The 14020-nt window shown below is 50.0% G+C and overlaps 3 protein-coding genes across 3 annotated transcripts; 2 read left to right on the forward strand and 1 right to left on the reverse strand.

The window, feature by feature from the left end:
- Positions 1-2847: 2847 nt before the first annotated feature.
- On the forward strand, positions 2848-4894 carry CABS01_04833 (uncharacterized protein; the record flags this gene model as incomplete). Its single annotated transcript, XM_060538203.1, has 8 exons — positions 2848-3058; positions 3112-3291; positions 3350-3470; positions 3523-3663; positions 3733-4002; positions 4066-4234; positions 4290-4674; positions 4746-4894. The coding sequence occupies 8 exons, from the start codon at positions 2848-2850 to the stop codon at positions 4892-4894; spliced, it is 1626 nt and encodes a 541-aa protein (XP_060389865.1).
- Positions 4895-5427: 533 nt separating this feature from the next.
- On the forward strand, positions 5428-9694 carry CABS01_04834 (uncharacterized protein; the record flags this gene model as incomplete). Its single annotated transcript, XM_060538204.1, has 3 exons — positions 5428-6277; positions 6329-9507; positions 9608-9694. 3 exons carry the CDS (start codon positions 5428-5430, stop codon positions 9692-9694), a joined length of 4116 nt encoding a protein of 1371 aa, XP_060389866.1.
- A 2300-nt stretch (positions 9695-11994) lies between these two features.
- On the reverse strand, positions 11995-13886 carry CABS01_04835 (cytochrome P450; the record flags this gene model as incomplete). The annotated part of the gene is made up of 2 exons (XM_060538205.1): positions 11995-12747; positions 12801-13886. 2 exons carry the CDS (start codon positions 13884-13886, stop codon positions 11995-11997), a joined length of 1839 nt encoding a protein of 612 aa, XP_060389867.1.
- Positions 13887-14020: the final 134 nt, after the last annotated feature.

Raw genomic sequence — 14020 nt, forward strand, 5'->3', positions numbered from 1 at the left:
AGCACTGAGGTACAGGGTTTGCTTCGACATGCTTTGAGGACGAGGTATTGTGATTCCGTGTTGTGAAGAACGGTGTTTGTGAGAGGTTGCCTTGTGGTCCTTGATCATAGTGTTTGTCATTGTCATCGTCGTCGCCGTCGTTGTGAGGGTGCTCATAACCTCTTAGGAATTCCCCTCGCCACCAAAGCAGGTTGAAGATTTCGGTATGGACGCCTTTGCAAACAAGCTTGCTATTTCCAGCAATCAAGACTACACCAAGCCCGCTGGTACCAAGCTGTTGAGTTGTCAGCCCATGCTCCCTCCCGCAATTCTCGTCGAATATCGAAATCGTTTGTATATGGTGGTCGAGTCGGGAGTATTCGGGTTGACGTAAAGAGTTCTGAATCGGACTAGATCATCTTCCTCTTCTTTCCCCACTTTGAAGCTTTCACATAGCCAAGCCAGATAGCGAAGCAACAAGAAGAAACAACGAAGACCAAAATCCTTCCGGAATTCAAGAGAGTAAAAAGGGCAAAAGCTAGGAGAGGGACGAAATTCAGGGACGACGTCCCGATTATCTAGTCCTAATCCCTCGTGGCAATCGGCCCTTCTTTCGGGACTTTACGGTTAACGGGCGCACCCCACCATCCTTATCCCCCCCGGTCTCCTACGATGCCGGTAGAGGGATTGGGGGGAGGAGCAGGGTGTGGTCTTTCGTTTTCCCGCCTCGCCCTGTTGCTATGAGCCTTTTGTGGGAGTATTTGCGTCCTCTTTTGTGGGGGAGATGGAGTCTGTCAAGGACTTTGGTTTGTTCTTTATTTGGTACGGGCGGAGGACTTATTTTCCGCGGGGGCTCTATCTTTCACGCTGTAACTGATTCGTCTCCTTCACTCGGGCTTGAACTAACAGCTGTTGCTGGAGTCCTGGAATATTGAGTTCGTTCAAGATGGACTGTGGTTGACGGCAGCCAAGTCTGCTCCAATGAGATGCCGTTGACAGTTCCCCGCAAAGCCTCACCCTCCCTCCGGGTCAAGATCAACGTCGTGGCTCGTGGGAAACTCCTGGTGCATTGAGGAATTGGAGAAGCGGCTGGCACCCTGGCACACCCTCTAAATGGTCTTTGATATTTACCCGGCTAGGTCGACCATGGAATCTTGCATCCTCGCGTTCCAATAGCTTCGACACTCCGATTCGCCGCTGACACGCGGGTTCCGTCTCCAAGTCCGAGGAGGCCAGTCGGTACTCGGTACGGATTAGAATGGTACTGTGATATGTAGAGTGGGGGGTATTGCATGACTTCTAAGTTGTCAACCGCAACGTTGGGATGAACATGAACAATGGGGTCGGACCCGATGCAATGACAGGTGAGGACAGTATGTGGTGGGCAACATCCCGAATACACAAGGCGTAGGAACTTCGCCAATCGCATTGAAAGAAATGGATACACAGACAGACGCTTGCCCGGCCGGCGGGAGAGGTAAGCACGACTTCCAACCCCAAGAACATGTGGTGACACGACAGGTCTATTCCTCTTATGCAATTAGGTTCTTTTCGTCCGCATCCCACACAGCTCGCCTTGAATAGACGAGCTGTTAGTCGAGCTGTGCCGCATTACTGCGCTGAAAAGCCTCTCGGCATCAGTCCTCATGAGCACCTGGAGTGTGGTTGGAGTAAACCGACCTTCATCGGGACGGTTGAACTGCGCAATTAAAGCATTGGATACACCATGTTTCGACGGAAGCCTCTCACTCCAAAGACACATACTTCTAGGAAGGTCTTCATGGTTCATAGCATCCGTAGACTTACCGTTGTAGATTCTAAGAGATTGAAGTGCCTAGACTCTCCACTCCTCGGACTTCCGTCATGACCTCGGCACAGGATACGAAATCTCGCTTCTGGCCATCCCGAATAACCGAATAAGGTACGGTAACGGCGCCAACCTCCCCTCCACCCCCATCCTCTGATAAAGTCACCGCCAAGCCAAGCACCTCGAGAAAACAAACCAGATGCTGATGCTGGTCCTGTTCGTTCGTTCGTTTTGCGTAAGCAACAGGCGGGAAACTAACCAATAAAACACCTTCTTGGCTCCTAGTCTTTCCCCAAACCATCCGAGTTGTTCTAGCGGAGATGCGGAGTTGAACTCCCACAATCCCTCCAAACACACCATGCCCATAAATTAAGCAGCGAACCATCTGACCAAAGCCCATGGGGAAAAGCAAAGGCCATGTGGAGAAGTGAAAGCCTTCCCCGCATATCATTGAGTGGTCGTTGCTCCATTGTTTGAGATGAATGTGGTTTCCTCACTGGATGGATAAATGCAAATAGCATTCTCAATTCAACCCCAACCCCGACCTCCTGGGCACTTCTTGGCGAGAACCATGGCCCCCGGCTCTTTGTGAGCGTGTCCCCGATGCAACAGTCATCTCATTCGGACCTTCTGCCACCTGGGATCCTGGCCGACGCCGCTTCCCTCTCCCGCTGTCCCGCCTTAGCCCTTCCTCTGGTTCTCCCTCTGCCGGAATCTGCCCATGTGTTGATAGGTTCGGGCGTATGCAAACATGGGGTAACTCCTTCACGGCAGTGCGTATGTATATAAAATACCCGGGTGGACCTCGCCGGAAGTTGGAGATGAGTGAGAGTCTACCACTAGAGATGCGTGTTGGAGTCGCGCGCCCTTGAATACATACACACCCTTGAACGCCCAGGGACAAGGACTCGGTAACATATACTTCCGTCTACTGGATAGAGAACTACTTATTCCTTATCCCATCCTCATCGACTGTCACCGTTTAGACCTTTTGACGCGTCGCTGAGACTCTCTTAACCGATCTACCGTCTTCTTCCGCGAGCCGCAGTTCATTCCTCACAATGGTCCAGATCAAGCGTGCCCAGGAGACCGGGGCGGCGGACCCCATCCTGACCCGCATCTCGGAGGAAGACAAGGTGCCATGGTACCAGAAGCCGAACCTGCGATACCTCTACCTGATGCTCTTCCCGACGTGCATGGGTATCGAGTTGACGTCCGGTTTCGATTCGCAAATGATCAATGCGTTGCAGATTGTGCCATCATGGAAAGAGTGTAAGTTGGTCCAGTGAAGACGTTTGGGAACTCAGATTGACAAAATCCGATAGACTTTGGGGATCCGCAGGGTAGTCTGAAGGGCATCATCGCCGCTGCGTATTCCCTCGGGGCAATTCTGTCTCTTCCCTTTATCCCCATCGTGAACGACAGGTTTGGACGAAGATGGTCCATCTTTGGAGGCAGCTTGGTCATGGTTGTTGGAGCCCTCATCCAGGGTTTCTCTCAGCATGGTACGTTTGGCCGTCTCATCGCCCGCACTGGTCTCGAACACAAACTAACTTTGAGAAGTTGGCATGTACATCGTTGCCCGCATGATCCTCGGCTTCGGTATCCCGACCTGTATCGTCTCCGGCTCTTCTCTCATTGGTGAATTGAGTTATCCCAAGGAACGTCCGGTTCTGACGTCTCTGTAAGCATTCGAGTTTCTGTGGGACGAAGTGAGTAGACTGATGGAATTGTAGCTTCAACGTCGCGTACTTCGTTGGTCAAATCGTGGCCGCTGGCATCTGCTTCGGCACCAACAACATCGCAAGCAACTGGGCGTGGAGAATCCCCTCCCTCCTTCAGATTTGCCCTTCTCTCTTGCAGATCACCTTTGTCTTGTAAGTGGTCTCCCACAGGAACACACAATCGCATGCTTCTTCAACAGGTCTGACTTATCATGCTTCCAGCTTCCTTCCAGAGAGTCCCCGATGGCTCATCACCAGAGACCGAAGCGAAGAAGCCCACGACATCCTCATCAAGTACCACGCCGAGGGAGACCGCAACTCCGAGTTCGTTAAGGCCGAGATGGCGCAGATGAAGACCGTCATCACCCTCGAGATGGAAGCTTCCAAGCAGTCGTGGATGGACCTCCTCAACACGGCGGGTATGCGCCGCCGTGCTCTCATCTCTTCCATGCTTGGTCTCTTTACCCAATGGTCCGGCAACACGCTCATCTCGTAAGTGTTTAAATGCCGTTCATGAATATTCACCCGAGCAATGGCTAATATGGGGGGAAATAGATATTACTTGGGTGACCTGCTCCAGATGATCGGCTTGACCGACTCCACCATCAAGCAGAAGATCAACCTCGGCATCGCCGGCTGGTCTCTCGTCTGCGGCTTCACCGTAGCCATGCTCGTGCGAACCTTCCGCCGTCGCGTCATGTACCTAGCTTGCACAATCTCACTGGTATGTCTCTTTCAACACCTCATCCCGATCTCTCGCCCGCTAACAATCCCCTCAGCTCCTCTGCTATATCAGCTGGACGATCTCAATGGAACGTGCCGTCCACGCCCTCGACAACAAGTACAAGAACCAGTCCGCCTCCGTAGCGACAATCTTCTTCATTTTCATGTACTCGCCCTGCTACAATATCGGCTACAACGCCCTAACGTACACTTACCTCGTCGAGCTGTGGCCCTACGCCCTGAGATCGCGCGGCATCTCGCTCTTCCAGCTCTTTGGAAGATTGGCTGGCTTCTTCACGACCTTTGTTAATCCCATTGGCATCAAGGACGCATCGTGGCGGTATCTCATCAGCTACTGTGTCTGGCTTGCCTTTGAGGTTGTGTTTGTGTACTTTATGTTCCCCGAGACTGCGGGACGTACGCTTGAGGAGTTGGCTTTCTGTAAGTTTCTCGATGACCCCGCTGGGTGCATAATCTTGTTGCAGAGATGGCTGACAAGTGTGCTTTACCAGTGTTTGAGGACAAGGCTCTTGCCGATCAGGCTGTTGGTGCTGTCGAGAAGGTTATCCATCACGATGACATGGATACTATTGGTGAGGTCAAGAGCGGAGGCGGTAACACTGAAGTCGTTGAGAATGTTGGTGCCAAATCGAGAGTTTGATCATTGGACGCCTGGTCTAGCGGGACGGCGTGAAGGAAGTTCAAGTAGCGTCAAATTGAACAGTTACTTAGAGTACCACAAAAGACAAAAGAGTCAACATCATCTATCTTATCCTCCAATTTCATACTTCTAACTGCCAACCAATGAGGCATTGGTGTAACACTCTACAGCTTCGTCAGTCTATCTACACTGGAACAGCGTTAAGATGTCACCCCCGCTCAGGCATCATCCGCAGCCTGCTTCATCAACTGACTTGGGGGTGTAGAGAATGAAGATATGACCGGCTGGGTTGCATCGCAGCTGATGGCCACGTAAACGTACGTATCAGAGGCTCTTCCACTGCGGGGCTCTCCTTCTGTGTGGCCATGTTGATTCTGCAGCGGCAGAGTCGGTGGTGTTTGCAAGATCAGGCTGCAGATGACAGCCAAATGGTCAACCCTACCCCTCAGTAATTTCGCATCACGTCCTCCCTCTTCAACTTTCTCTGTGGAGAAAATTGCGTTGCAAGGTCGACAGCGATCAAACCAAGCATCATGCCCGTCCGACAAAAGTCATGGGGCCTTCCTGTAAGGCCCCTGGATCGAACAGCAACGACAAACCCCGACGAGAACGAGCTCGAACAGCAAAGTACCGAAGCTGCTGTCAAATACTGGTTATCGGAGGCAGAGAAGCTCCAGCCAGAGCAGCGCCTCCTTTTTGAGCGAGGCGCGGAAGCGGACAGCTACGAAGACTATGTGTCGGGCTTGACCCGCGCGGTCCAGAATACCACCAACTCGAGCAAAGTGTCCAGGCTCTCGAGGAAGATGAAGCCCGTTTACGCACTGGTCAAGTCAGTCGCGCCGCTGGTAGCCTCCGCGGACCAGGCCAGCCCATTCCCGCCATCTCTGGTCATCGGAGGCATCACTTGCATTCTGTCGGCCAGCAACCGCGTGGACGACTACCAAAGCAAACTCATTGAGAAGATGGAGGGAATGGTCGACGAGATTGATTCTATCAATCAATATCGGAGAGAAGGGATTTTTCAGGATGATCCTGGAATCAAGGCATGCGAACTGAACCTTGCCACTGATATTTTTCGATTCTGCGTGAGAGTGGCACCCATTTTCTACGATGAGAAGGGGAAGGAAAGAAATGGTCTTTCCGTGGCTGTGAAAATGCAATTCAAGGACTTCGACACCAAGTTCGGCGACATCATGACACATTTCAAACAACACCTTCGTGCTCTGGAGAATCGGAGAGGCTTGATCAGCAATAGATGGACCAAAGAAACACATTTCGGGGTCAAAGAAATGGGACTCTTCATGGGTAAAAACTCGCAGGACAAGAAGGAAGCGATGGAAGAAAAGCTACGACAGCAAAAGCAAGATGAGGACAACGAAAGAGGTGAAGTATCGTCCTCAATTCTGCAATTGCTCTGTACTGACTACCTGGCAGCGCAAAGACGGAAAGAGTTTCTCGACTGGCTTCCCTTCATTGACTTTGGAGAATTTCACGACAACGCATTTGAGAGAAGTGTTGATGGTACAGGCGACTGGCTCACCAAGAACAACAACTACAAGGCATGGAGGAACAGTTCATCGTCATCTATGCTGTGGATTCGTGGGAAGCACGGCTCTGGAAAATCCCACTTGGCGTCCTGTATCATCGAAAAGCTATTATCGGAGGCAAAGACTGCTCCGGGCAATGCTGTAGCATTCGTCTATTGTACCACGACACAGTCAAAGACCGAAATGACACTCAATAACCTCTTGGGCTCCCTTCTGAGGCAGATTTGTAGACAGCTTCCACCAAGTCGGGATGTCAAAGACTTGATCTCGAAAGACGATTACAGCAGCAAAGACTCTCCTCGGCGAAGCGATCTCAAGAGTGGCATTCTGAAAGCTATATCGGCATGCTGCGCGAGTTCAATCATAGTCGATGGTCTTGATGAATGCAGCAAACTGAACGACAGCCATTTCAAGGAATTTTGCAATTTCATTGCTAGTCTGGTAGAAAGTTCAGGTACTGTCACAAAGGTCATAGTACTGAGCAGAGCAAATTACGGCGAGATCGACAAGATTATGGAAAATGTCTCCTATATCATAGATGTCGATACGGGCGCTAATCATGACGACATTGAGAAGTTTGTGTCACAGACTGTCTCCGAAATAAATCCAGAGCCCTCGCAAGAAGAACTGGATGATTTTGAAGAAATCAAGAGCAAACTCGTCAACAACGCAGCAGGAATGTTCTTGTATGTTCGTTTGAAGATGCGAGATTTTGGAGATCTTGGAAATGCCGAAGACATCAGAGCTTCTTTGGAAGACACCGTGGAAGACTTAAACGATTTGTACGGACATGCCATCAACTCAATACTTGAGAAGCGTCCGCCCTTCAGAGAAAGAGCCCTGATGGCACTCCTATGGATCACAAACTCTCGCCGGCCATTGTCGAAGATGGAGTTACTCGAAGCTTTATCGCTCAAGCTTAAGCGAAATGGCATCAAAAGCAGCCAGAGGTTAAAGAGCGACTACCAAATCTGCAGACAATGTGAGGATCTCATTAATGAGACTGGGGGCTTTTACTACCTCATTCATGGATCACTCGAAGATTACCTATCCTCCAATTCTGCCGGCTTATCTGACTACGTTGCACTACAATCCCAGGCTCACGATATCATAGCCGAGGCTTGCCTCAGCTATCTCAACTTTGACGACTTCCAGAAAACTCGTACGCTGGTACCAAGCGAAGTCGTTAGGTTGCAACAACAATATCCTCTGTTGCACTACACCTCGTCTCAGTGGGGGGGCCATTACAAACAGGCCACTTTGCTCGGAAGCAGAGGATCTGAAATCAGAAGGCTTTCTTTGGAGCTTTTGTCGGTAGAAAACCTTGTCCATTTATGTCTCAAGGTTATCAATTCTCATGAACTTGCTCCGGAATATCTGTTCCCTGTCGAGAACTACTTTGACCGAAAGCCAACCGCAGTTCATCTCATCTGCGCACTCGACCTGAGAAGTCTGGCTGGATCGATACCGCGCTGTGTAGATCTCATTGATCATTTCGATCATATAGGATGGGCTCCAATCCAATATGCTCTGCACTTCCACAATAAAGATATGTGTATTTGGATATTGGACACTATTCAAGAGAGACAGGACAAGCAAGCGCTGATCGACCAGCTTGTTAGCGACAGATACTGTTTGCTCCATCATGTCGTACATCGAGATTGGGACGATGCATTGCGGCAGTTGCTTTCCTTCAACTGCGATCCAGATGTTCGGGACCGCCACGGCGAAACACCTTTGCATTGCGCAATACAGTCTGGCTGCCATCGTTCTTTTGAGATGCTGCTTGCGGCGGGTGCAGATATGACCATCGAATCAAACAATGGCACAACACCCCTGATCGAAGCCGTTGATAGCGGTGAGCTGAAGTTTGTCAAAGAAATACTCGACAGAATCACAGCAAGAGATTCCGGTAGAGCCTCTCCTCCCAACTGGAAGATTCAACCCGAAAACGTGCAGAGGCTTGAGCTTATCGACCACAGTCGGCACAATGGCGAAAATGCCTTTTTGCTCAGCTGCGCTCTGGGACCTGGCTCCATGGTGGAATTGCTCCTCCAACACGGCGCAAATATCAAGGCTTTGAACGCTGACCCTGGAGGCGAAACCGGGCTGCACCTGGCCTGCACCCAAGGCCACAGGGATGTCGTTGACGTTTTGCTCTCTAGATGCGAGGCACCTGAACTAGTGAACGCAGAAGATTTCGAAGGCTTAACGCCCTTACACAAGACCATCTTCTGTCAAGATCTTGTAATTGCAATCAAACTCCTGAGACATGGAGCACAGCCCAATCACGTCTTCAAGAACAGATGCACACCTTTGATGTTATCGATTCTAGGAGGGGCATACGAAATCGCCGAAGCCCTTATTGTCGACTACAAAGTGGATGCCCTTTCACAAACTCCCTACCACACCCCGCTACACTGGGCAGCCGATGTTGGATGGTCGCAGATTCTCAAAATCATCCCGAATTTGTCCATTTGGTACCAAAATCAGCACAGGAAACATACACCTCTCCATCAGGCAGCTATGCAAAACCAGATTGAATTCATGAAAGAGTTCATAGATCTGACTTCCACGACGTGCTTATTTCCCCTCGACGAGTCTGGCAGAACACCGCTTCACACGGCTGCTAGAGGCGGTGCCATAGATGCTGTTGAATTGCTATTGAAGACCGAGCCTACCTCATTGCATCTCAGAGACGACAATCAATTTCTCCCACTACATTTCTCTGCTTATGAAGGACATCTTTCTTGCACGAAACTCTTGGTTGTAGCAGGCAATATCAACGAGCGCGACATACACGGCTGTACACCCCTCTGGCACGCCTGTAAAAGCGGACATGAAGACATCGTTCAGCATCTTCTTGAACAGAATGCTGACATGAATCTGTGCCATGTGGAGGGAGATTCACCTGTCGGTATCGCAATTTCAAAGTGCCACGAACGGATCGCGATCTGCCTTCTGGATCGAGGGGCTGAATGCCAGTCGCGGGGATTCAAAGGCAATACGCTACTCCATAATGCCGCTATCACGGGAAGCCAAGCCATTATTGAGCACCTGCTCAAGGTGGGATGCGATCCGTTGACTGTGGACGATGATGGGGAGACTCCATTGATGAGGGCGGTCTTCGGCGGTTGGCGTGAAGCTGTCTCTTTATTGCTTTCAGCAGCCCCAGAAGCTGCCCAGATTTGTGGTCGCCAAGGACAAAGCTGCGTACATATCGCCGCCGGTCTACAATCACCACAAATATTAGAGATGCTGCTTGTCAAAAGTTGTGAGCAACAACAATTAGCAGACATATTCGGATTGCACGCGATGTGTCATGCCGCGGAACGAGGAGCTGCTGCAATGATCGATGTTTTATCCGAGTTCGGGGTTCCACCCCGCGGCGTTGCGGGCAGTTCCTACAACCCACTGTGGTTGGCAGCGGCTAACGGTTGCTCCCAGTTCCTCCGAGAGCTTCTCAATCACGGGATCAATCTTGAAGAGGATCTAAGAAGTTGCTGTCGTCTTCGTGGCGCAGATGCGCTTAATATGGCCGCTATGAATGGACACATGGAGGCGACTTACGTCCTACTACAACTCAGCGCAGATCCAACAACAACAAATCGTTTGGGCCTATCCGCCATTGACTATGCTTCCAGCTTCACGTTCCTTAAGCCGCTTTTCATGGCCTGGCTCCCGACGTCCCGCTCTTTGTCTAGTAAAACCCAGCTGCAAGCTCTGCGGACGGCTATCATTGAAGATTGCAGTGGGCTAACAGATATAGTTGTGAAGGACTTCACAGAGAAACGTTATTCGAAGCTCCTGCGGAATTTGCGAGAAAACCTTATTCTTTTGAACTCAGAGACAAGTCGACAACAGTTGCAACTCCTTGTTGCCTTACAGCTTCAGGCCACTCCCAGTTTGTTTCGTTGCTTTTACGGCTGTGCCTGGCGGCCCAAAGAGAACCCTGGCAGCGCTTCCTTTCTATACTACGGGAAATTGGATTGCTCCATACTTTGCAATCAATGCCATCAAGACCACATCCGTCATGTAGAGAGTGGCCAAACTCCCTTGCTCGTATTTTTCCTCAATGAGTTGGAGAGGACTACTCTACCTGTACTAGAAGTGCTAGAAACCTCGTGGAGTAAAAAGCCTGACACGCTTTGGATATGTCTAAATTCCTTGGAGCTTATCGCCGATTGGCTCAAAGCAATCACAGAAGCATATCCGAGGTGTATTGAGAGAAGTAGGTTTTCCGCACGATTTTCTTCCCTTGACTTCCTTGGCTGGAGTTTGGCCGAAATCCTTCAGCGAGTCCAAGTGTCTGAGCTATTTCGATATGGAACAAGAGACTGTTCGGAATTTGATGTGAGAAAGCGACAAGTCTTTAACAGCAAACTCAAGAGGGACTTGATCAGGCTTATTCCATTCACAAGCCCATACCTCGAAGTTACCCATTTCTATGATCTAGGGAACAACTACATCGAATTCCCCGACACGAGTGCCTCGCCATCCCAAATACACCGTTATTTTGATGAGCAAGGTAGTTTACACAAGAATATCTTCAAAGAAATATCGGATCATTATGCAGGCTTAGACTTCAGCAGCGTATACAGGGCCACGGATTTCGATTCAATAGCTTCTCCTCCAAATGAGCCAAACTCGTCAGCTGAGCCGCCAGACCAAGAATTCGAATTAGATGAGTCATTTGAAGCAGAGTTCGAATCTTACGAGCCGTTTGAAGTAGAGTTCGATGCGATGCGTAGGGTACTAGGGCGCGACATCACGAGCCTCCTAGCAATCTTCCTTCCATCTGTTGTAAGGGAATCTATTCTTTACGACAGTGCTGAAGAACTCCTGAGGAAACTGTCCTTAGTCTACTTAAAGCGACAAAGATTGCGTGAAGGAAGCGTGGAATTCAAAAAGACAAGCAATCAGATCGAGGCATACGAGCTTTCATGGCGGCTTGTTCATGCAATCCTGAACATTGAATATACACAGCCGGTTTGGGACTTCTGTCACGAAAGATTCTTTGGTAAGAATGTGGAGTTACAGGATCCAGGAAGCAGTAAACAGACTGGAACAGCCAAGCAATCTCTGGAGCAGAAAGCCGGGTAGTTTCTAGGGATGGCTTCCACATATCTTGATTCTGAGCTGGGCTGAGATCTGATACTGATTCTACACGTCATACATACCGTTCTACACATAAGTTACCGCTTTCTCTTGGAAGTTTATTATCATGACGAAATGGCATTTATGTTCGGAGCTATACGTCTTTAGGTGATAACAGATGCGCATAGACCAATGTTTAACTCATTCTACTTCATAGAAGTCAAATACAGACATTATTGAGGAGGGGCAATCTGAATTATCCCTAAATTTCCACTAGCTTCGCCATGGCTGAGGATCGTCAGGAAGATGAAGGCAGCACGTTCAACATATATAATTATCTTGGGTATCTAAACAGACTAATCTACTCCAACTTTTCACAGGCAGATTTTCTTTTCATGATAGCACGTGATTTGCAGTTCAACCATCTTCAACCTTAGTCCGCGATAACTTCGCACTCTACCTCTCAAGCTTCCTAAGCCGCACGTAGTTCTTGATTGGTTTATGAGTCACAACATCTTTGCCCTCATATCCGGACAGGGCCTCTGGACACTTGAGTATCTCAAAATCCCACACGATCAAACTGATGAGGATCCGCAGCTCCACGTACGCAAGCCTCCTCCCAAAGCAACTGCGTCTGCCTTGACCGAATGCAATTTGAGGTCCAGCTGTAGAGTCAAACTCCAGCGTACTTGCCTCAACTGTTGACACCACGTGGACGTGTTTCTTCTCTGATGGGCTTGTGGGAGTAAGCCACCGCTCAGGCTTGAAGTCGGCAATGTCCGCAGGATCCCATTCCGGTACTCTTCCTCTATTCTTCACCGCAATTCGGCATGTCTCGTTCCGCTTTGTCTCGTCAATTTCGTATGCTGGTTTCCGAAGACTAGCCCCTTGTGTGAGACAGAAGATTTGGGTGCCTTTGGGGATGGGGTACCCAAGCAGGGCGGTATCGCAAAGAGCTTCTCGCTCTACCAATGGTGCAGTACCGGCACAACGAAGAATCTCTTCCATCGTGGCGTCAAGGTAGGGAACTTTGATCTGCATGATCTCTTCTACCGATGGTGTTCTGGCATCTCTTGATGCTTCCTTATATCCTGACTTCATACAGGTGCGAAGTCTCGACTGGATCGTCGGGTGGTCTGCTAGCAACTTGAGTCCCCACAGCACCGTAGTGCTAGTTGTATCGTGGCCTCCGGTAAGGATTCCGAATAACTAGTTGTCAAGGTCAGCGCTATTTTTAAAGATCCTGAACAGTGAATATCTACCTCGTCTCTCATTGTAGGCGAAAGGAAGTCAGGCACCCTCCCGTCATCTTGAGCGATCTTTCTTTCTCTTTGCACCATCAGGTCCACTGCCGACCGCATCCATGTGTCGTTGTCGCTGTTTGCCAGCTGCCTAGACGTAGCCTTGTTTAGTTCTCCAACAATGAACTCGTTCTTAAGCCTCATCGTCCGGCTAACCGGCGGAAACTTTTCTATAATCTTCCACTTGAGGACGGGCCAGGGCGAGCCATGTAACCGTTCAATGGCAATGGTGACATCAAGGATGGTGGATAGAACCTCGTCGCATTCCACTGAAGGAAACTCGATTGGATCGTCGATGGTTCCGGAGGTTCTCAGCTCGTTCAATTGGGTACTATTGAGACCTCGAATAAGATCTGCCACAGGTTTTGTAGCGTTGTGTGAGAAGTCGCCGCCAAACGAAAAGGCTGTAACGGCATCCAAAGCTGCGTAGAAGATATCTCCGGACACGTCAAATGGTCTACCGTCAGCTATGCGCGTCTTGTGTCGCCAAAGGTCGATTAGATTCGCCACGTTCGAGTAGATAGCAGGTGCCGCAACGTCTCGTAAAAAAGGGGGCGACATGAGATCCTGCAATAATCGTCGGTGCGCTTTCCACTCGTCCCCGAGTTCCAGAGTAATTTGGTGGTTCGGTGTAGGTCCTTTGAAAATGTTCTTGATGATTCGTCCGCGATCGAATTCCTTCCGCCGCATGCAGAGATCCTGCATCTCGCGGAAGTCACTCAGTATCACCACGGGTGGCGACATGGGACGAAGGAACATCTGGCATACTGGCGAGTCGTGCTGGTCCGCCTGACGTTGCAACCAAGTAGCTAGGTCGCCCGTCTTCAAAACCTCGCTGGCCAGGTCTGGTAAGTCACCGAGGATGCGGCCGAGGGCTTTTGGGTTATACGGGATGCCGGGGATAGGCTTGGGCAGGGCTTTCCGATACAGCCTGTACAAAAGGTAAACGGAAAGTATGCCCGAGAACAGTAGGAAGCCATAGGCTTTGCGTGGAGATATCGTCTCCCTCATGAGATGAGCCGTGTCAGACGAAGTTACGAGAGGCATTGTGACTATGGTTCTTCCAGAAGAATGGCTGCACGAACGCCAAAGTGCCAAACCGGCGTGGGAAGAACCGACAGTTTATACGTGATGTCGCGAAAGTCAGTCTGTCACAGATGGTGATGCCCAAAAGGGCAAAC

Source organism: Colletotrichum abscissum (assembly GCF_030869225.1).
Source record: "Colletotrichum abscissum strain IMI 504890 chromosome Unknown Scaffold_9.1, whole genome shotgun sequence".
Classification (NCBI taxonomy): Eukaryota; Fungi; Ascomycota; class Sordariomycetes; order Glomerellales; family Glomerellaceae; genus Colletotrichum; species Colletotrichum abscissum.